Source organism: Pan paniscus, chromosome 23, assembly GCF_029289425.2.
Source record: "Pan paniscus chromosome 23, NHGRI_mPanPan1-v2.0_pri, whole genome shotgun sequence".
Classification (NCBI taxonomy): domain Eukaryota; kingdom Metazoa; phylum Chordata; class Mammalia; order Primates; family Hominidae; genus Pan; species Pan paniscus.
The window spans coordinates 40,409,793-40,430,871 of record NC_085927.1 but is presented as its reverse complement, the minus strand read 5'-3'; the positions used below and the strand labels follow the sequence as shown (position 1 = coordinate 40,430,871).

The 21,079-nt window shown below is 49.4% G+C and overlaps 1 protein-coding gene across 3 annotated transcripts; it reads left to right on the top strand.

Moving 5' to 3' along the window:
- Nucleotides 1–522: 522 nt before the first annotated feature.
- On the top strand, nt 523–13,294 carry SEC14L3 (SEC14 like lipid binding 3). 3 transcript variants are annotated; one of them, XM_003812022.4, is made up of 12 exons: nt 523–635; nt 1,974–2,049; nt 2,301–2,344; nt 2,478–2,537; nt 3,858–4,046; nt 5,462–5,557; nt 6,151–6,211; nt 7,614–7,697; nt 10,339–10,445; nt 10,837–10,976; nt 11,052–11,221; nt 12,381–13,294. In XM_003812022.4, exons 1-12 carry the CDS (start codon nt 582–584, stop codon nt 12,500–12,502), a joined length of 1,203 nt encoding a protein of 400 aa, XP_003812070.1. In that variant the 5' UTR covers nt 523–581; the 3' UTR covers nt 12,503–13,294. The 3 variants fall into 3 exon arrangements, with proteins under 3 accessions (XP_003812070.1, XP_054961925.1, XP_063459466.1); XM_055105950.1 differs by lacking the exons at nt 2,478–2,537; nt 3,858–4,046 and having other exon boundaries at nt 582–635; nt 12,381–12,671; XM_063603396.1 differs by lacking the exons at nt 523–635; nt 1,974–2,049; nt 2,478–2,537 and having other exon boundaries at nt 2,333–2,344; nt 12,381–12,671.
- The last annotated feature ends 7,785 nt before the right edge of the window (nt 13,295–21,079 follow it).

Here is a 21,079-nt window from a genome sequence, read left to right as displayed (position 1 = left end):
ATCTGTCCTCTTCTTGACTGTGGACACAAAAGAAGGACCTGGGCCTCCCACCCCCAACAAAGTGAATGAACTGTTTACTACACTGACCAAGCCTCAGAATCCTACCCTGTCAGAGCTGGGTAGAGGGGGGTGATCTTTGCAGAATCCTAAGTGTGGGAAGACTGGGGCTCAGGGAGAAAGGGTACCCACAAGGAGCGGTCCTCATTCTCCTGAAACTCCCCCTTCTCCAGGGCAGTGGTCACTGGAGGCCTGGGAGGGTCAGCGGGTTCTACAGGCACTCACTCTGGGCTCCAAGGTCACGGGAGGCCAGCCTCCCTTCCTCGCAGCTGCCTCCTCCTGGCAGGGGACCTCTGGCACACGCTCCATGCCCGCCTGCCCCTCCAGATCTGTCCCCAAGCCAAGCAGGGGACCTCACTTAATCCCAATTATGTAATGTGCAATTTAAACAGTTGGCCAATGAGGAGGCGCTTGGAGCCACGCCCAGGAGTGGGGGCAAAAGGACCCAGCTGGGTCAGGGCTGACAAACTAGGCTTGGCCTCTTGCCTATAGTGGCCACCACTCCTCAAGCCCCAGCCAGCACCATGAGCGGCCGAGTTGGAGACCTGAGCCCCAAACAGGCAGAGACCCTGGCCAAGGTGAGAGCCCCTCCCCCTGGAGTTCCGGAAGACCAGGGGAAAGGGGCTGGGGGGTGGAAAGAAGTGGCTGGAATCCTGCCCCACTCAGTTGATTCAGCACGTCCTTGACATTGTCTCTTTGGTGTTACCTCCCAAAGGGTCAAGCCCCACAGTGCCCAGTAACATCAACCCTGTCCCGGGCGGGGGTTGAGGGACTAGCACCACTTCCAGGCAATAACGTGGGTGGTGCCCACCCAAGTCAAGCCTGACTTCTTCTCATCCAGGAGCCAGAACCAAAGAGGTTTACCTGGCAGCCAGATACCCCCGTTCCTCCCTCCCAGGCACCATAGGTAGGAGCTGAAAGATGCTGCTGGTCTGCCCTTTAACCCCTTCCTCTTTGGGATCCTGAAAGATGACCAGTCTGTAAAAGCCCAAGAGACAGAGCAGAAAGTGTTGTCTTTCAAAGAGCTAAAGGAAGAAGAGGACATATAATTACTAACCATGTTTTAATAGAAGATGGGATGAAAAAAAGCAGATGTTTTGAGGGCTAACACATGGAGGGAACTAAGAATGCATCCAAACTCCAATCCACTTATTCATCCACCCAATTATTTATCCTTTCTTCTTCTTTTTCTTCTTTTTTTTGAGATGGAGTCTCACTCTGTCATCCAGGCTGGAGTGCTGTGGAGCGATCTCAGCTCACTGCAGCCTCTGTCTCCCAGGTTCAAGCAATTCTCCTGCCTCAGCCTCCTGAGTAGCTGGGATTACAGGCATGTGCCACCACACCTGGCTAATTTTTGTATTTTTAGTAGAGATGAGTTTTCACCATGTTGGCCAGGCTGGTCTCAAACTCCTGAACTCAGGTGATCCACCAACCTCAGCCTCCTAAAGTGCTGGGATGACAGGTGTGAGCCACCATACCTGGCCGTTTATCCTTTCTTTCATCCACCCATCCCTCTTCCTACCCACGCAGCCACCTATCCATCTTTCTTTCTCTCAATCACCCACCCATCTCTCCTCTGTCCATTCACTGATTTATCCACCCAACCACTCTCCATCCATCCATCTATCCATTCATCCATCCATTCATCCATTGATTTCTTCTCCCTTTTTCCATCTACCTACCCACTCACCCATCTATTCTTCTTTCTAACCATTTATTCATCCATCTATCCTCCTTCCATTCATCCACCTATCCAGTGATCCATCTGCCCTTCTATTCAACCATTAACCCATCCTTTCATCAATGTGGGCCATTTTGCATGTGGGAGGAAAGGAGAGGTTGTGAAAACAGTCTTTGAGTCTGGAGGCCAAGGCTCAATGTGAGAGAGCCGCTTTAACCAGCATCTCTCTTGCCAGTTCCGAGAAAACGTCCAGGATGTGCTTCCTGCCCTGCCCAACCCTGATGATTATTTCCTTCTACGCTGGCTCCGAGGTGAGGGCAGAGGTGGGAGAGGTTGGGATCAGGGGGCATCAAGAGGGGCCTGGTCTCAACTGCTCCAGAGTGTCTCATGGCTCTCAGGGTCCATCCACACAATCTTGCTTCACATGTTCAGGTCCAGAGGAGGGAAGGGGGTAGGGGAGCAAGGTCTCACCCAGGCCCCCACTGTCCTCCATAGCTCCCACTGGCCAGGAGTAAGACAAGGCATCTTTCCTGTCTCACACCTTCCTTCTGTTTTCCTACAGCTCGGAATTTTGACTTGCAGAAGTCGGAGGCTATGCTCCGCAAGGTGAGACCTATCCACTCTGGAAATTTATGGAGGGGATTTGTCAGGGGCAATCCATGCCTCAAGCCCCTCCTTCCATCCCTGTTCTCAGGGCACTGGGAGCCCAGTGGGATCTTACCACTCATTTCCCTTTCAGTACATGGAGTTCCGGAAGACCATGGATATTGACCATATCCTTGATTGGCAGCCCCCAGAGGTGAGCCAACACCGCCAAACACCTCAGTCTTTCATGGACGTACCACTCAAGGTCACTGGGGACCATGAATGAGGGGCAGCAACCCTGAGAGGCCTGTGGAACCCGCGGGCCTGCAGTCTCCTTTCCTACAGTCATAATGAATGTTTCCTGGGGGCTTGCAAGGTCCAGGCCTAGGTTAAGATGTTAGCAGCACGAGCTTCTTTAATCATCACAATGATGGATGCTATTGTCCCCATTTTGTGGATGAGGACACTGAAGCCCAGCAAAAAATTAGGTAACTTGCCCACAGTCCCATAGCCCAAGGTAGGGCTGGGATTTATGCTCAGGCCTGTTTGGGCCCCCAAACCCAGGCTCTTAACCACCACGGTTAGCCTGTGCTTCTGCACCCCTGCCCCCTAGGGCATTGCCTAAAGCATCCTGTCTGGGTGGGAAAGAAGTTTAGCCCATCAAGGCACTGATGAGGACAGTGCCACCACTGGCATCTTAGTAGAGTAATGGTCACATCTTCACTTGTAGGGCATGTACCCTGAGCTGGGCACTCTGCTTTGCCAACTTTATCTCAGGGACTTTCCCCAACAGTCCCAACAGTGAGGGGTTATCCAAACCATTTTCCAAAAAAGTAGGTAGAATGGAGCTCAAAGAGGTGGTGTCACTTGCTCAAGGACACACAGTACAGAAGCAGCAATATCTGCTTTTTTTTTTTTTTTTTGGATGGGGTCTCACTCTGTTGCCAAGGCTGGTGTGCAGTGTCACGATCATGGCTCACTGCAGCCTTGAACTCCTGGGCTCAAGTGATTCTCCCACCTCAGCCTCCCAAGTCTACAGATGTGTATTACCACGGCTGGCTAATTTCTTTTATTTTTGTAGGGACAGGGTCTCTCTCTGTTGCCCAAGCTGGTCTCAAACTCCTGGCCTCAGGAGATCCCATCTGCCTCAACCTCCTGAGTAGCTGGTATTACAGGCATAAGCCTCCATGCCCAGCCAGTGTCTGTTTTTGAACCAGCTCTGTTAACCTTCAGAATCTGTGTTCTCCATCACTAAACCCGACTCTTCTCCACAGAAAGGGACATGGGAGACATCAGGGGCAGACCTAAGAAGCCCAGGGGCCTGCTGAGACCTGGCTTTGCCATTTACCCTCTGTGAGCAAGGCCCTCCCCTGCAGGACCTCAGCTTTCTCACCTGAGACAATAGCACTGCCTTCCAGGGAGGGACAGTGCTTTATACCATGGTGTGTGTAGGCTTGGGCCACCCAGGTCAGCCTGGTCTGGGGTCTCAAGGGAGGTGTGTAATGCTAAGTTCTGTGCATCTTTTCATTCCCAGGTGATCCAGAAGTACATGCCTGGGGGCCTGTGTGGCTATGACCGTGATGGCTGCCCCGTGTGGTATGACATCATTGGGCCACTTGATCCCAAGGGGTTGCTCTTCTCAGTCACCAAGCAGGACCTGCTCAAGACCAAGATGAGGGACTGTGAGCGCATCCTGCATGAGTGTGACCTGCAGACAGAGAGGGTGAGGTCCAGGCCAGGTTGGGTGGATGGCTGGGGGCAGGTGAGGCTGCCGGGGGGATTGGTCTCAGAAACACACCTGTGTTCTCTACAACCACAGTCAGAGGGCTCTGGGGTCAAACACCAGCTCTGTTGCTTACCAGCTGTGTGGCCTTGAAAAGTCACAGTCACAGAAAGACAGTTTCTTGAAGGATACTTTTGCTGGGAATAGAACTCTTTTTTTTTTCTTGAGACAGAGTCTCGCTCTGTCACCTAGGCTGGAGTGCAGTGGTGTGATCTTGGCTCACTGAAACCTCTGCCTCCCAGGTTAAGGGATTTTCCTGCCTCGGCCTCCTGAGTAGCTGGGATTACAGGTGCCTGCCACCACGCCGGGCTAATTTTTGTGTTTTTAATACAGACGGGGTTTCACCATGTTGGCCAGGATGGTCTCGATCTCCTGACCTTGTGATCCACCCGCCTCAGCCTCCCAAAGTGCTGGGATTACAGGCGTGAGCCACCGTACCAGGCCGGGAATAGAATTCTTGGTTGATGGGTTTTTTTGCTTTGTTTTGTTTTGCTTCAGTGTTTTGAATATGTCATTTCACCTGTCTGAGCCTCAGCTCCTTCACCTATAAAACAGGGATATGAATAAATAATGGTTGCAAAAGCGAAATGAAATAATGCAAGTACACAGTTTAGCACACAGGGCCTAATACATATTTCTCAACAATGGTAGCTATTGCTATTCCCTCTGAGCCTTTCTTTGCCCTTGCTATTCCTTCTGTCTGAACAACCCTAGTTCCCACCACACACACCTACCTCCCACAACTTTCCCTGACTTTCTCCTATCTATCCTTTAGGTCTGAAACTTAGATGTTACCTTCTCTGAGTCCCCCGCCTGGGTTAAATAACCTCTTCTGTATCCCTGAAGCTCTTGTGCTGACCTATTGCAGCACTTATCATAGGATCCAAATGACCTGGTTGCTTGTCATCTCCCCAGCCAGACAGTGAAATTTTTAAGGACAAAAACTGTGGGTTATTAGGCACTATTCATTACACTTTAGTGTCCGGCACACACAAAAAAGTGCTTGATAAATATCAGTTTATATTTATCAGTTTATATTTATATTATGGAAAAATGGAGGATGAATAAATTAATGACAATATGAATGGATGGATGGTTCAATTAATTGATGGGTAAATTGATATATACGGGGGTGGGTGGGTGGATGGTTGGATGGATGGATGGATGGATGGATGGATGGATGGATGGATGGATGGATGGATGAGTGGGGAAATGCATTCACTGGTTAGTCTACTTGTTCCTCTGAGGACAGAGTCGGGGTCTAGAAGAAGCCCCAAGGGGTCATGTACTTGGATTACCATCTCCCAAGCCTACACCCTGAACTCCAGAACTACTACTTGCTTTCATCCTTGCAGCTAGGGAAGAAGATTGAGACCATCGTGATGATATTTGACTGTGAGGGCCTGGGACTGAAACACTTCTGGAAACCTCTGGTAGAAGTGTACCAGGAGGTAAGGAGAAGTCCCAGGGCCACCCCCCCCCCCCGCTTGCTTTGATGACCAGCTCAGCCTGCCATGACCCAGCTGCTTACTGAGAGCCAAGATTTAGTTTAAAAATGTCCTGGGCTCCCTCATTGTGACTCAAACCCCAGAAGGCCTTAATACCTTTCCTAGAAGATCCCACAGAATGGGTTTCAGGGACAACACTGTACTGAGACCACACGTTCCAGCTTCCACCAAACCCTCTCCATGCTTGTTTCCTGACCTACAAAATGGGGATAGCAATGTAGGGATACTTCAGCAAGTTGTTATGTAAAGTGTATATACACTGCCTGGCAAATAGTGAACATTTAATAAACAGTAGTCATTATTATTCTACTACCATTATTATAATATTTACTAAAAACGATTATTATGTCATTATTATTAGAGTATTGTTATAATAGTATGAGGTGAGAAGGTTCCCTCCAGAGGCCAGGGGAGGTGATGGCATGAAGGGAAGCCCTCCAGAGCCATCTGAAACCTCCCAACAGGAGATTGCACAGGAGATGGAGGTAGGAGAAGATGTGATGTGCTCTCTGAAGGGATCTCTCTTGGTTCCACAGTTCTTTGGCCTCCTTGAAGAGAATTACCCAGAGACCCTGAAGTTCATGCTCATTGTGAAAGGTATGTGACAAATGACTTCACTTACTTGTGCCTCTGTTTCCTCATCTGTACGCTGAGGGTGATAACACTTTGTCCCAGGATTGTTGTGAGGCAGGTTGGTTTCTTGGCTGTATGCAAATCACTTAGAATGCCTGGCATAGAGTAAGTTCTCAATAAATGGTAACTTCTAGGGTTGGCCTTACTGCAAGAGAAGGCAGCTCCAGTCCCAGCTCTCCCAGGGATCCTCCCTTATTTCTCCTGTCCATGATGATCTCTCCCTCCCCAGACTGCCTCTGGCACTGGCAACTGGTGCAGCCTTCCCTGTTTGCTGCCTTTTAGGGATCTCCAGCTGTTTTATTTGTGCTCATCCTGCTTTACTGGCTGAGTTTTCTGCTCCTTGAAGCCAGGGGCTGTGATTCTCCACTTTTGTTGTAGCCCTCACAGGCCTGGGTCCATGGTGGATGCTCCATAGGTATTTGGGTGATTGTTGTGGGTAGATGAAAGGATGGATGGATGTTTGGTGATTGGCTAGTTGGTTGATCAGTTGGTTGCTTGATTGGTTGTTCAGTTGACTGGCCAGTTGGTTGCTTGGCTAGTTGACTGACTGGTGGTTGGTTGGAGAATTGGCTGGCTGCTTGGTTGGCTAGTTCTTAGCTTGGTTGACTGATTGAGTGGCTGGTTGGCATTTTGGTTGGTAGGTTGCTTTGATGGCTAGTTAGTTGGTTGCCTGGTTAGCAGGTTGGTTAGTTGGTTGCCTGGTTTGTTGTTTGGCTGAATCTTAGATGATTATTTGGTTGGTGGCTGGCTGGTTATTTGGATGGTTGGCTGGCTAGTTATTTGGATGGTTGGCTGGCTGGTTATTTGACTGACTGGCTGGCTGGTTATTTGGATGGTTGGATGACTGGTTATTTGGATGGTTGGCTGGCTGGTTATTTGGATGGTTGGCTGGCTAGAGAACACAGTTAGTTGAGTGGTTATCTGGCTGTTCCATTGGCTGATTGCTTTGCTGTTTGGCTGATTTGTTAGGTGGTTGACTATTTGGTAGGTTGGCTGGTTAGAAGTTAAATTGTTTGACTATTTGTTGTCAGTTGGTTGGTTTGTTGCACAGTTCGTTGGCTGTTTGGTAGGTTGGCTGGTTTATTGGTTGACTGAATAGGTGGCTGATTAGAAGTTCGAATGATTGGCTGGTTTGTTGGCTGAATGACTGGTTGATAGTTGCATTGCATGATTGATGCATGATTGGTTAGTTGGCTGTTTGTTGGCTGGTTGACTGGTTGGTTGGATGGTTTGTTGGGTGCAGGACAGACACTGGAATTGACCAGGGTTAGTCATGACTCCTCTGTATCATTGGCTATAACCATTATGGAGGGGGTTGCCCAATGTAATTCTTTTCTTCCCATTATCCTTACTTCTATCTCTCCAGCTACCAAACTGTTCCCTGTGGGCTACAACCTCATGAAGCCATTCCTGAGTGAGGACACTCGCAGGAAAATTATTGTGTTGGGAAGTAAGTAGTGCCAGCTCAATTTCCTGACCTCTATACATGACCTTTGGAGTGAGGTTGTCCCATTACCCCATCTAGAACTCCACACATTAGGTTGGGTGCAGTGGCTCACGAATGTAATCCCAGCACTTTGGGAGGCTGAGGCAGGAGGATTGCTTGATATCAGGAGGTTGAGACCAGCCACAGCAACATAGCAAGACCCCATCTCTACAAAAAATTTAAAAATTAGCTGGTTGTGGTGGTGCACACCTGTAATTCCAGCTACTTAGGAGGCTGAGGTGGGAGGATCACTTGAGCCCAGGAGTATGAAGCTGCAGTGAGTCGTGTTCACACCACTGCACTCCAGCCTGGGCAACAGAGTGAGACCCTATCTCAAAAACAACAGAACTCTACACATCACCTAGTCAGAGGCTCCTTCTTCCCAACAGTGAAGTGGGTTTTACCCTAAAGAGTCTGTTACCTTTGCTCTTTTCCCTGCCATACCCCTTTGGTGGACAAGGCCTCCACACCTACCACCTCACTGGTTTCAGTTTGGTTGCAGTCAATTTCTGGTATATAGGCCTCGGTTTCTTTTCAACACTCATAAGCTTAGTGCTTCCAAAGGCAACCTTGGCAGAAGACGATGAGGCAGATGAGCAGAAAGAGTAGTCACAATTCAGAGAAAGGAGACCCAACAAGAAAGGACTGGATAAATAAATAATGGTGCATGCATTTGATGAATTCTGGAGCCGCCATGAGAAATAAGGCTATATGTGAATGTTTAATGCCATGGAAATGTCTTTAAGTTTTTAAAAGTAGATTATAAACTTATCTTCATAAGCATAAACTAAAATAAGATTAAACTAAAAGTATAATCTTATTTTTATGAAAACATATGTACAATAAATATATATTTCTACAAGGAAAAACAACAAAATATTTTTTGTTGATAGTGAGAGATCGTGTGGTTTTTAATTTTATTACCTGTATTGTCTATGATTTCTAAACTATATAATAATATGTGTTAATTTTACAAATAGGAAAATAGTTGTGTTTACAAGTGACAGGCTGAGAGAAAGAGAGAGAAGGGAAATAGTTCTTAAACCCAAACCAATGACCCTGGCTTGGAGGAAAACTTCTCCCAAGCAGGATAGTCAGATCACAGAATTAGGAGAACTGAGGATCCAGGGGTGAGGGGGAGCTTATAAATCCTTACTTTCTCTTTCTTCCTGGTACCTGAGCCTCTGCCTCTACCCAATTCCACTGGGATGGGGAACTTGATAGATTATGAGGGCCTGGTTTGAAGGGTCCAGGCTCACGCCTTCTACGCCTTCCAAAGCCTAGAGCAGTGTGGGTTACCAGCACAGTCCAGGCCTTAAGTCCACAGCCTCTGCCCCATGTGACTCTTCTCATTTGGCTCTGGTATGTGGGACATTGTGGTCTTCCCCTTAATACCACTGTAGAGAAGGAACCTCCCATGGCCAAAGTGAGGGGGTTGGGGGACCGGGTAGCCTGGATTAGCCATAAGGCTGGGGCATGGTAACAGCCAGGACCCAGAACTCTTAGAGCTTTACGTAGGGCATGAAGAGCATTATGGTCATGGTGATTAGGCAGAGGGAAGTGGGGAGGGTCCCTCCAAAGGCCCAGGGCTGTCCATCCCCCACTAGGAGGTCTGACTTGGGCATGCCACTTACTTACAGAGTGATCCCAACAAGGCCGTTGACATCACTGAGCTCTAAACTCTCCTTGAGGCAATTAGATAACTCTTAGTTTCACTGCTCATGACCGGAAGATCTTCAAGAATGTGCTGTTGGCTGGGCATGGTGGCTCATGCCTGTAATCCCAGCACTTTGGGAGGCCGAGGGGGGTGGATCACAAGGTCAGGAGTTCAAGACCATCCTGGCCAAGGTGGTGAAACCCCATCTCTACTAAAAATATAAAAATTAGCCAGTCGTGGTGGTGGGCACCTGTAATCCCAGATACTCAGGAAGCTGAGGTAGAGAACTGCTTGAAACCATGAGGTGGAGGTTGCAGTGAGCTGAGATCGCACCACTGCACTCCAGCCTGGGTGACAGAGCAAGACTCCATCTCAAAAAAAAAAAAAAAAAAAAAAAGAATGTGCCGTAGGCTGGGCATGGTGATGGTGGCTTACACCTGTAATCCCAACACTTTGGGAGGCCCAGGTAAGACAATCATTTGAGCCCAGGAGTTTGAGACTAGCCTGGGCAACATAGTGAAACCCTATCTCTACAAAAAAAAAAAAACAAACAAAACAAAATAAAAATTAGCCAGGCATGGTGGTACAGGCTTGTAGTCCCAGCTACGCAGGAGGCTGAGGTGGGAGGATCACTTGAGCCCAGGAGGTCGAGGCTGCAGTGAGCCATGATCATTCCACTGCACTCCAGCCTGGACAACAGAGTGAGACACTGTCTCAAAGAAAAAAAAAGTACTGATTCATCTATCAAGGCGGGAAACACATTTCCACAGCAACACAATGCTGAGAAAGACACTTCCTATAGCCCCAGGCCTAGGACACTGGGGAATTGGCCGTGGCAGCCTACCTCCTATAGGGCTTCTCCCCCAGTTCAGGTCATCCTGGTGGGTGTGGGAGGCTAATTGGTGCCCCCCATGCTTGCTAACCACCCTTGAATGCCACTGCTCCCAGATAACTGGAAGGAAGGTTTGCTGAAACTCATCAGTCCTGAGGAACTGCCTGCCCAGTTTGGGGGCACCCTGACTGACCCAGATGGGAACCCCAAATGTTTAACCAAGGTACAAAGAGCCCTTCCCTGGGACAAGAGAGGTTCAAGAATTAAGCTGGATTCCCTTTCCACTCAGTCATTCATCCACAATTACCTATAGAGAGATACCAAGAACTGGGTGTTAAGCTAGTCAGTACAACCCTCGCCCTTACAGAGCTCTCAGCAGCTGTAAAGGCAAACAAGAAATAGGCGAATTTTAACCCAGAGGGATGAGCTGGGAGGGGAAGCTCCCAGCAGACGCACTGGCCCAGTTTGGAGGGTCATAGAAGGCTTGAGGAGGTGGGAGAGTGGAGCTAGGATGAAGAGGATACTTCCAGGAGGTGGTGAAAGTGTCTCAGGCAGAAGAAACATGAACAATGGCCAGGAGACGGAAGCAAGCCCATCTCATCCCATGTCCGCAGATTAACTATGGCGGGGAGATCCCCAAGTCCATGTACGTGCGTGACCAGGTGAAGACTCAGTACGAGCACTCGGTGCAGATCAACCGCGGCTCATCACACCAAGTGGAATACGAGATCCTATTTCCAGGCTGCGTTCTCAGGTAGGGGCAGGCCCTAACCCCTCAGAGACCCATCAGGCTGAGCAGCAACCTGTCTCCTCCCCCTCCCCCTGACAGGTGGCAGTTCTCATCTGACGGTGCGGACATCGGCTTCGGAGTTTTCCTGAAGACCAAGATGGGGGAGCGACAGCGGGCAGGGGAGATGACAGAGGTTCTACCCAGCCAGCGCTATAACGCCCACATGGTGCCCGAGGATGGGAGCCTCACCTGCTCAGAGGCCGGCGTCTGTAAGTCTGCCCCAGCTGGGACCTGGCTCTGAAAGGCTAGAGCCACCTGTCCCATGCTTTAGAGAAGGAAACAGAGGGGCAGTGACACACCTCCCCCATTCAGGGACACACAGCCTAGGTTAGCACCATTCATTCATACAGTCACTCACTCAGTCCATATTCATGAGCACCTACTGTGCACCAGGAGCCAGAGACATACAGGCCCTGAAGGGATTGGGGGCACCTGGACCACAGAACAGACAACAAGTGATAGGGTGGGTGTAGTTTTCCACATGAGGAAACCGAGGCTCTGAAAAATAAATCAACTTGTGCAGAGCCACAAAGCTGAGTGTGGTTCCAGGGTTCCACCCGAGCCTCAGGGTAGCTACATAGTCCTGGGCAAAGTCTGACCAATCTGGGAAGGACCCTTTGTTTGCTCACCTGTGAGCCAGGAGTTACAATGCCTGTTTTTTCTCTTTTTTTTTTTTTTGAGACAGAGTTTCACTCTTGTTGTCCAGGCTGGAGTGCAATGGTGCAATCTCTGCTCACCGCAACCTCCCCCTCCCGGGTTCAAGCGATTCTGCTGCCTCAGCCTTCCGAGTCGCTGGGATTACAGGCATGTGCCACCACACTTAATTTTGTAATTTTAGTAGAGATGGGGTTTCTCCATGTTGGTCAGGCTGCTCTCGAACTCCTGACTTCAAGTGATCCACCCACCTTGGCCTCCCAAAGTGCTGGGAATAATCACAGTGTGAGCCACTGTGCCCGGCCAACACCTGCTTTTTGGGGTGGTTGTGAGGAGGCAAACAGTGTCCAGCAGGCCTGCTTCAGAACCCCACTTCATCCAAGGGGGCTGGGAGGTCTCTGATGAACCCAACCATGTGCCTTCACAGCCCCGTCATGTGCGTCTCCAGGTGTGAGACAATGGGATGTAATGACCATTGTTCTCGATGCCAGTAAAGCCATGCCTGGGCACATGACAAGAGGAGGTTGGTGTCTGTTTACAGGACCTGCTTGGGTTGGCAGTTCCCATGGGGAAGGGAAGAGGCGTGGTGGGAGCTTGGCCCAGCTTGGCAAACAAAGCCAGTGGGAACATAAGCCTGTCCTCCTCCATGGCCAGGGGTGGAACAAAGAGTGTGTAAAGCCAAGCCCAATGCCCCTCTTTCCATCTGTCCCCCAGATGTCCTACGCTTCGACAACACCTATAGCTTTGTCCACGCCAAGAAGGTCAGCTTCACAGTGGAGGTCCTGCTCCCCGACGAGGGCATGCAGAAATATGATAAGGAGCTCACCCCTGTCTAGGTGGCTCCCTCACTTCTCAGAGACCTCCTAACCCTTTGATTTCTCTCTTTATATCCTACACTCCCTCCCTCCCTGAAATTGATTGTTAGTCCTCCTGACTCTGTGACGTTAGTGAGCACAGAAAGAGATGCCCTGGGGAAAACTCATCTGCTGTGGTCAGATCAAGAAAGGTATGAGAGGCACAACTTTGGAGGGTACCAAGGTTGCAGAAGAGGAAAAAGCAAGGGTAAAGGCAAGAAGTGGGTGTCATGAAACTCAATAAATAGCAAAATGAATCCCCTAGCCTTTGTCCTCACCTACCCTAAGGCAGGTGTGTATGCTTGAATTCCTTCCGTATGGCTGTGAGCAACTTGGGTTGGAGACATATCTAAATCCTTTTTACTTCCACTCCCTATATATAGTAGATGCTCAGTGTATATTTGTGGCATTGAATGGAGGACCAGAAGGTAGGGTGCAGGTGACTCAACAGCTGTACATGATTAGGAGGAGCCTATGTGGGGTGGATTTCAGCACCTTGGACAGGAGCAGATGTGTGGTGGGGTTGGACTCTCTTCTGGAGACCCAGACAATTCAGTCTCCAGATTTCTGGCAGTGGCTGTCTTTTGAGGGCCCCAGCCACAAAGGCCACATGCCTCTGATAGGAGCTGCCTACATCAGGCTTTGTCTGACTTGCACACTCAGCTTCCCACCCTAACCCACTTCCCTTGTTGCACATAGCTTATGTTTTAGGGACTTTCCTGGAAGCAAAGGCAGTCACATCTGGCATAATCATAATAAAGAAAACAACTATCATTTGGCGAGTGCCCTCTGTGTACCAGAAACTGTGCCAAGAGCTTTGTGAGTTTAGCATGTTTTATTCTCATGCCATCCCCAAGGCCCTTTATGGATAAGGAAACGGAGGCTCAGAGGGGTGAAGCTACTCACTCAACATCTTACAGCTTGGGTGGCAGATCCAGGACCTGGGGCAGGGGGTGTTCGTTTGTTTGTTTATTTGTTTGTTTGTTTGTTTTTTGAGACAGGGTCTCGCTCTGTTGCCCACCCAGGCTGGAGTGCAGTGGTACAATCATGGCTCACTGTAGTCTTGACCTCTTGGGCTCAAGCCATTCTCCCACCTCAGCCTCCTGAGTAGCTGGGACTACAGGTGGGCATCACCACACTTGGCTAATTTTTTGTATTTTTTTGTAGAGATGGGGTTTCCCCATGTTGTCTCAAGCTCCTGGCCTCAAGTGATTTACCCCCCATCAGCCTCCCAAAGTGCTGGGATAACAGGCCTCAGCCACCATGCCTGGCCTATTTTTGCTTTGTTTACTCCAATGACATTGCTCTCAGTTGCCTTGTAATACTGCCTCCTGCCTATAATCCCAGCCCTTGGGGAGGCTGAGATGGGAGGATCGCTTGAGCCCAGGAGTTTTAGACCAGCCTGGGCAACATAGCAAGACCACATCTCTACCAAAAAAATTTAATATAGTAAGAATATGACCTCCTAAGATTCCACTTTTACAAAGGCAGTGAGAAGGCATGATTTATTTGTTCTAGACCTTCCAGTAGAAGTGTCCTGCATGTCACCCTCTCCAGTCCCTGTTTGTGGGTAGAGGAGGTGATAGGCCATAGAGACCCACAATACTGAAGCAGCTTGTCCAAGGAAATTCACAGCAGAGTGGGGCAGGGCTTGTGTTCCTCAGCTCAGCATCCTGTCCGCTGCTCACATGGCATCTGTGAAGCACAACCCCCTGACACTCACCATGACCCTGGGTGACTAGGGCAAAGGCCAGGACTCCAGAGTTTCCTTCCCAACTTTCTGCTGTGATTCAGGGATGTGAAGAGGCTGGCTTGAGCCCCAGTCCCTGACACAACTCTTGCCAGGGGAGCCAGATCACACCCGGGAATGGGGATGAATGGGAACCAAAGGCTGGTGCCATGAGAGGCTCCTTGGAAACAAACAAACGGAGGGCTGAGCTCATCCGTGGGCAGGCTGTGAGGTCTGACTCAGGCTAGTCAAGCAAATATTCAGCAGCAGCAAGCACTTTCCCACATGCACTTATGGGTGCAAAATCTGATATCTGCTTTATAGATGGGAAACTGAGCTCCCAAAGGCACTGGCCTTCTATCTTCAGCCTACAGGTGGCAGAAATAGTCCTGGAGCTAAGGCTGCCCCTTACCCCGTCACCTCTTCACCCCCACCACTCTTCTATAACAATTTGTCAGAATGGGACAAGACTGCCTTCTTCCTGAGCTGGCAGGGAAGGAGGAGGGAGGAGGAAGGAGAAAGGAAAAAGGAAGGAAGAGAAGAGAAAATGAGGGTTGTCAGATTTAGAAAGGAAAAAAAAAAAAAAAAAGCATGGCCAGGTGCAGTGGCTCATGCCTATAATCCCAACACTTTAGGAGGCCAAGGCAGGCGGATCACTTGACGTCAGGAGTTCGAGACCAGCTTGGCCAATGTGGTGAAACCCCGTCTCTACTAAAAATACAAAATTTAGCCTGGGGAGGTAGCACACACCTGTAATCTCAGCTCCTCAGAAGGCTGAGGCATGAGAATCTCTTGAATCCAGGAGGTGGAGATTGCAGTGGGCTGAGATCACACCACTGCACTCCAGCCTGAGCAACAGAGCAAGACTCCATCTAAAAAAAAAAAAAAAAAAAAAAAGGACATACTTAAAATGTATCCATTGCTTATCTAAAATTAAAATTGACCTATGCATCTTATATTTTATCTGACAATCCTACCAATGAGGGAAGATGGAGGGAAGAGAGAGGAAAGGGAGGAGGATGGAAAGAGGGGGATGGGTTCACCTTGGAAGACGGTGGCAGCACCCACAATTTGGGCCAATGATGTCATGGAATCCTTGGGAGAGGATGGCTTAGTGTGGGTGATGCAGGGTCGGGGGACAGGGTGGTCTCACCCTTGACCACCAAAGGAAAGGCCCCGATGTTGAAGCAGGGTCTGAGGTAGAGAGCGTGGACCCTTTGTGCCCTTGGGACTAAGATGAGCAGTGCTGTTGCCAGAGCTCCTCTGTGGCAGCTGAGTGGAGGGGACTTGCACCAGGAGGTGGAGCAGTGCAAAGAACCTAAGGCCAGGGCCAGAGCTGAGATCTGCAAAGTGCCCATCAGCATCCGCTGATGCCCACCCCTGGCAAGCCAGCTCCCACTGTGTGCACACAGCCAGTAAGAGGCAGGCTTCCCAAGCTCCAGCCTCTAGCCTCCAGTCTTACTCAGGGTCTAGATGCTGAGCTCCAGTCCTGAATCTCCAGGAGGCAGCATTGGGGAAGGAAAGAGACCCACTTTGTAGCTTTGGCCAATGGTCACTAATAGAGTTTGGATATTTGTCCCCTCCAAATCTCAGGAGGAAATGTGGCCCCCGATGTTGGAGGTGGGGCCTAGTGGGAGGTGTTTGGGTCATGGCGGTAGATCCTTCATGAATGGCTTGGTGCCTGCCCGCCATAATGAGTGAGTTCTTACTCTACAGTTGCTTAAAAGAGCCTGGCACCCCTCCCCTCTTCTTGCTCCCTTCCTCTCACCATGTGACACGCTGGCTCCCCTTCCTCTTCTGCTATGAGTAAACGCTTCCTGAAGCCCTCACCAGAAGCTGAGCAGATGCCGGCACCATGCTTTCTGTACATCCTGCAGAACAATGAGCCAAGTAAACCTCTTTTCTTTGTAAATTACCCAGCTTCCAATATTCCTTTTTTCGTGTTTGGTGTTTTTTTTTTTTTTTTTTTTTTTTAGGAGACAAGGTCTCACTCTGTCGCCCAGGCGGGAATGCAGTGGCGCAATCTAGGCTCACTGCAACCTCCACCTCCTGGGTTAAAGCAATTCTCCCACCTCAACCTCCCAAGTAGCAGGGAACACATGTGCCTGCCACCATGCCTGGCTAATTTTTGTATTTTTAGTAGAGATGGAGTTTCACCACGTTGGTCTTGAACTCGTGGCTTCAGGTGATCCACACACCTTGGCCTCCCGAAGTGCTGGGATTACAAGCGTGAGCCACCTTACCTGGCCCAATATTCCTTTATAGTAACACAAAATGGACTAACACAGCCCCCTCATTCCAGAAGTGATAAGCTAGCAGCATAGGGCAGGAAAACCAAGGCCTGCAGGCCCCCCATTGTGTGAGAAGGAAAGTTAACTTAGAAGTTCTTGTTCCAACAGCCCAGAAATGCCAAGGCAGAGCCAGGGAAGGAAAAGTCTCACTGTTCTTGGGAAGCAGCCATCATGAAAAAAAAAAAAAAAACATTGCCCGCCACCCCAAAGCCTCCTTAAATAGGCCCAGAAGAGGCTGGGGAAGGAACCTGGAGCCCACAGATAAGCCTAGGGCATGGCTGAGCTGGGCCCAGGCCAAACACTTCCACAGTCCTCTTCCAGCGACACCCACCCCAGCCCTGCCAAACACACACACCTATCTGCAATGCCCCCTGATTTTAAGGAAGGCTCCAAAGTCCTCCTCACTCACGATGGATTTACTAACACTAGTAAGAGTTATAAACCAAAAATAAAATTCTAAGATCCCCCACCAAACATCTGAATGGACCCTTCCTCTCGGCCAGGGGCATTGCAAAGTTTACCTGAAAGAGTAATTTAGGCCATGATGGGAAGGGAGTGGGGTCGGACGTGCGACATGATACCCTCCTCCCTTTTGGAATTCAGGAAAAGCTGACCAACATGAACATCGACACAGACCCTAAGTCTGATAAGAAACATTTACAGTCTGTTCTCTCCGAAGCCTGCTACCTGGAGGCTTCGTCTCCATGATAAAACCTTGGTCTTGGCCCAGCGCGGTGGCTCACGCCTGTAATCCCAGCATTTTGGGAGGCCGAGGCGGGTGGATTACCTGAAGTCAGGAGTTCAAGACCAGCCTGGCCAACATGGCAAAACCCCATTTCTACTAAAAATACAAAAATTAGCCAGGCCTGATGGCGGGCACCTGTAATCCCAGCTACTCAGGAGGCTGAGGCAGGAGAATAGCTTGAACCCGGGAGGCAGAGGTTGAAGTGAGCCAAGATCGCACCACTGCACTCCAGCCTGGGTGACAGAGGGAGACTTTGTCTCAAAAAAACAAAGTCTCACTGTTGTCACCCAGCCTGGAGTGCAATGGCGCAATCTCAGCTCACTGCAACCTCCACCTCCTGCTAACCCAGACTTTCTATTGATAATTTCTTTCTATTGATAATTCTTTCAACCAAATGCCAATCAGAAAATTTTTAAATCTACCTATTACCTGGAAGCCCCTGCTTGGAGTTGCCCCATCCTTCCACATCAAACCAATGTAAATCTTACATGTATTGATTGATGTCTTATGTCCTCCCAAAGGGTATAAAAGCAACCTGTACCCCAACCATCTTGGGCACATGTTGTCAGGACCTCCTGAGGCTGTGTCACGGCGACATCCTTAACCTTGGCAAAATAAACCCTCTAAATTGATTGAGACCTGTCTCAGATACTTTTGGGTTCACAGAGTTAATGCTGATGAAGGGTCACTGCACAGTGGACTTCATTTTCTCATCTGCAGGAAGGTGATAATGATGGCACCTGTCTCATGAGGCTACATAATGCGATGGAGGTTACATAATGCGATGCTTAGCTCAGTGCATGGCACACAGAAAGAGCTCCATCCACGTGCTCTGTGGGTGTCCAAGGGGAGGGCTGAGCGCGTGATGGAGGGGACTGTAGGACAAGATGATTCTGTCTTGGGGAGGGAGCCAAGCAGGGTTCATGGAGCGGGTACCGTTAGAGCTGGACCTTGAAGGCTGGGAAAAAAGGGAAATGGGATGGGGGGCGGGCATTGCTGGCAGATGACATGGCCTGAGCAAAGGCAGGGAGGCAGGATGGGCAGGGCACATCCAGAGAATGACGAGGATTCAGGGGAGGCAATAGCATGGGTGCAGGGATGTGTGTGGTGAGAGATGAGGCCAGGGGATTTTGAATGCCAAACTGATGTGTTCAGACTGGATCCTGGGGACCGTCATAAGCCATGAAAAGTATTGGGACAGAGGAGGGACCTGGAGAGATTCAGCCACGAGTGTGATCAGATCAGAATGTTTCTTTATGCATTGGGCAATTAAGGAATTCCCAAGCTTTTAGTTCACACAAATAAGACCCCAACAATCCTCAGATGCACATCTCTGGACAATTGTCCAATTAGTTCCTCTGAATAAATTCTTAAAAGTGGAATCCTTGAACCATGTAATTGGCATTTTTTATATCTGGGTTAGACACAGATGGAACGATTCAATCATTTGCCCTTGAAGTAGATGTCTCTTGCCACAAAAATAATGGCCAGTATTTGTGGAGCTCTTGCTGTGAGCCCCACTCTGCCTGGATGTTTTGTGAATCATTTTGTCTGTAATCCTCACAACAGCTTCAGGTCATTACAGAGAACTGTGCAGAGAGAAAACCAATGCTCAGAACATTAGGTAACTTGCCCAAGGTCACACAGCCTATGAATCATCCCCTGACTGTGTAGAGGGTCATAGGCTGGAAGGGCAGTGGGCAAAAGCAGTACCTAGGCTGGGGGAGGTATCGGGAGTTAGGGGACTGCGTGAGCTTGGGTCAGTGATTTTAACTCTAGGAAACAGAGACCTAATAACAACATCCATCTCAAGATGAGGTTATGAAGATTATTATTACTTTTTGTACCCCATTTCTGTTGAAGGTTGTTAAGATTAAATGAGTCACATCGCATGAATTGCTTAGAACAGGACCCGGTGCCCACTATGAGCAATTCACTAAGAGTTTATCAATAATCAGTTTGAATCGGCCAACATGGGCACGTTGGGAGGTGCTCCCCCCTTGTGGTTATTGCTAGTATTGCGTGAAGATGGCCACTTGGGACCCGACTCCCAGCATGCTCTAGGACAAAGGCCACAAAACCTGGGGGTGGGAAAAGACCCCGCCCCATCCCAGCTGAGGTCCGCTCCATCCTCTTACACAGGGAATGGCGATTTCCCATCACAACCACCATCTGCCACCTCCTGTCTAGTTGACCTCTCTGTACCTGTTTCCCCACCCATATGAATGACTTAGCACGGAACTCACAGCCACGAAGAATTGCTTCTGGTCCCCTGCCCAGGAAAGAGGTAAGCTTTCCCTGGAGAGAGAGCTTCCCAGTTGTACATGGTTAGAGTGTTTGAAGGAGGTATTCCAGCTCTGTGGATACCCCTTCAAGTAAGGTTGCCAGGTAAAATACAAGATGCCCAGTTTAGTATAAGTATGTGCCATGCAATGTTAGGGGTACACTTCTGAAACATCCTTTGCTGTTTATCTGAAATTCACATTTGAGCACCCTGTTATTTGCTAAACTCAGCAACTACCCCTGGGAGTTTGGGGCAGAGGTAGGGGCTGGGCTGCCTGGGAGGGGGCGACTTCCCATTCTGTGCCAGGAACCTGGGATGTCTCACTTCAGCCCTCCCAAGCTGGTGGGAGGAGTCTCTGTTGCTAACCCCACTTCACCATGAGGCCAATGGCGTCTGAAAGCCACACAGATGATGTGCAGCCTCCAGGATAGATGCTCACAGAGGAGGCAGCTACTACAGCAATGGGGGGAGTGTTGGCCTAGAGGGAGCCCAGAGTGAAACCACTTTTGCAAAAATTATAACAGTGAGAAAATTATGGCAGTGAAAGAGATATGATCTAGCCAAGTCCTGATCTTGCCCCAGGCCTTCAAGCTGCCCCTAATTATTCCTGGGCTTAGGCCAAGCTAACTTTGGGAGACAGTTTATAGTTTAAATGATAATAGCCCTTCCCCAAAACTCAACCACCTTTGCGAAGCTAATAAGAGACCACCAGGGTAGGAGAACAGAGAAGGCTGAATTCTCCTAAGGTGTAGACATAAATGATAGCCAGTCATTATTCTGGAGGTCAGAAGATATGCAGCTTCCCCAAGTACTCCTGCAGGTAACATCACTATTTTAGAACCTAAGATTGGCCTTTTGTTGTTATTTTTGTCTTGTTTTGTTTAGAAACACCTTTTATTTGGGTAACATGTCCCAAAACAGGTCAGTTAATAAAACAGATTCTAAAGAATATGGCCCTATGCACAGCCTTCCCTCCCCAAAAATAACCTTTGGGAATAGGAATTCCCTTTCCCCCTTGCGCTCCTCTAATTTATTTAAAAGAACGTTTTGGGAGCTCATGTTTATCATCTGGGCAGGGGGGTGCCATGTCCATGTCCCGTATTCCTGGGGTACAGCAGTGGTAGGTGGCTGCAGCTCTCCAACCCTCTCCCAACCCTGGCCCAGCAAACATTTCTCTCCCACCCCAGGATCTGGGACCAAAAGAAAGAGCAAGCAGGCCCCCTCCACTGAGGTGCTGGGCAGGGCTCAGTGGCACATCACTGTGCTTTGAGAAAGAGGGAGGGGATTTGTTTGGCACTTTAAAAATAGAGTGAGCAAGGCTGGGCGCGGCGAGTCACGCCTGTAATCCCAGCACTTTGGGAGGGTGGGGCAGGCGGATCACGAGGTCAGGAGTTCAAGACCAGCCTGGCCAACATGGTGAAACCCCAATTCTACTAAAAATACAAAAATTAGCCAGGCGTAGTGGCAGGCGCCTGTAATCCCAGCTACTCGGGAGGCTGAGGCAGAAGAA

What these genes read in the sequence shown, in the direction of transcription:
- SEC14L3 (XM_003812022.4), top strand. Translation starts at nt 582, where the DNA reads ATGAGCGGCCGAGTTGGAGACCTGAGCCCCAAACAGGCAGAGACCCTG. An exon ending in TTGATTGGCAGCCCCCAGAG is followed by an intron (nt 2,538 to 3,857) that starts GTGAGCCAACAC and finishes TTTCATTCCCAG; the next exon opens with GTGATCCAGAAGTACATGCC. An exon ending in GTGACCTGCAGACAGAGAGG is followed by an intron (nt 4,047 to 5,461) that starts GTGAGGTCCAGG and finishes TCATCCTTGCAG; the next exon opens with CTAGGGAAGAAGATTGAGAC.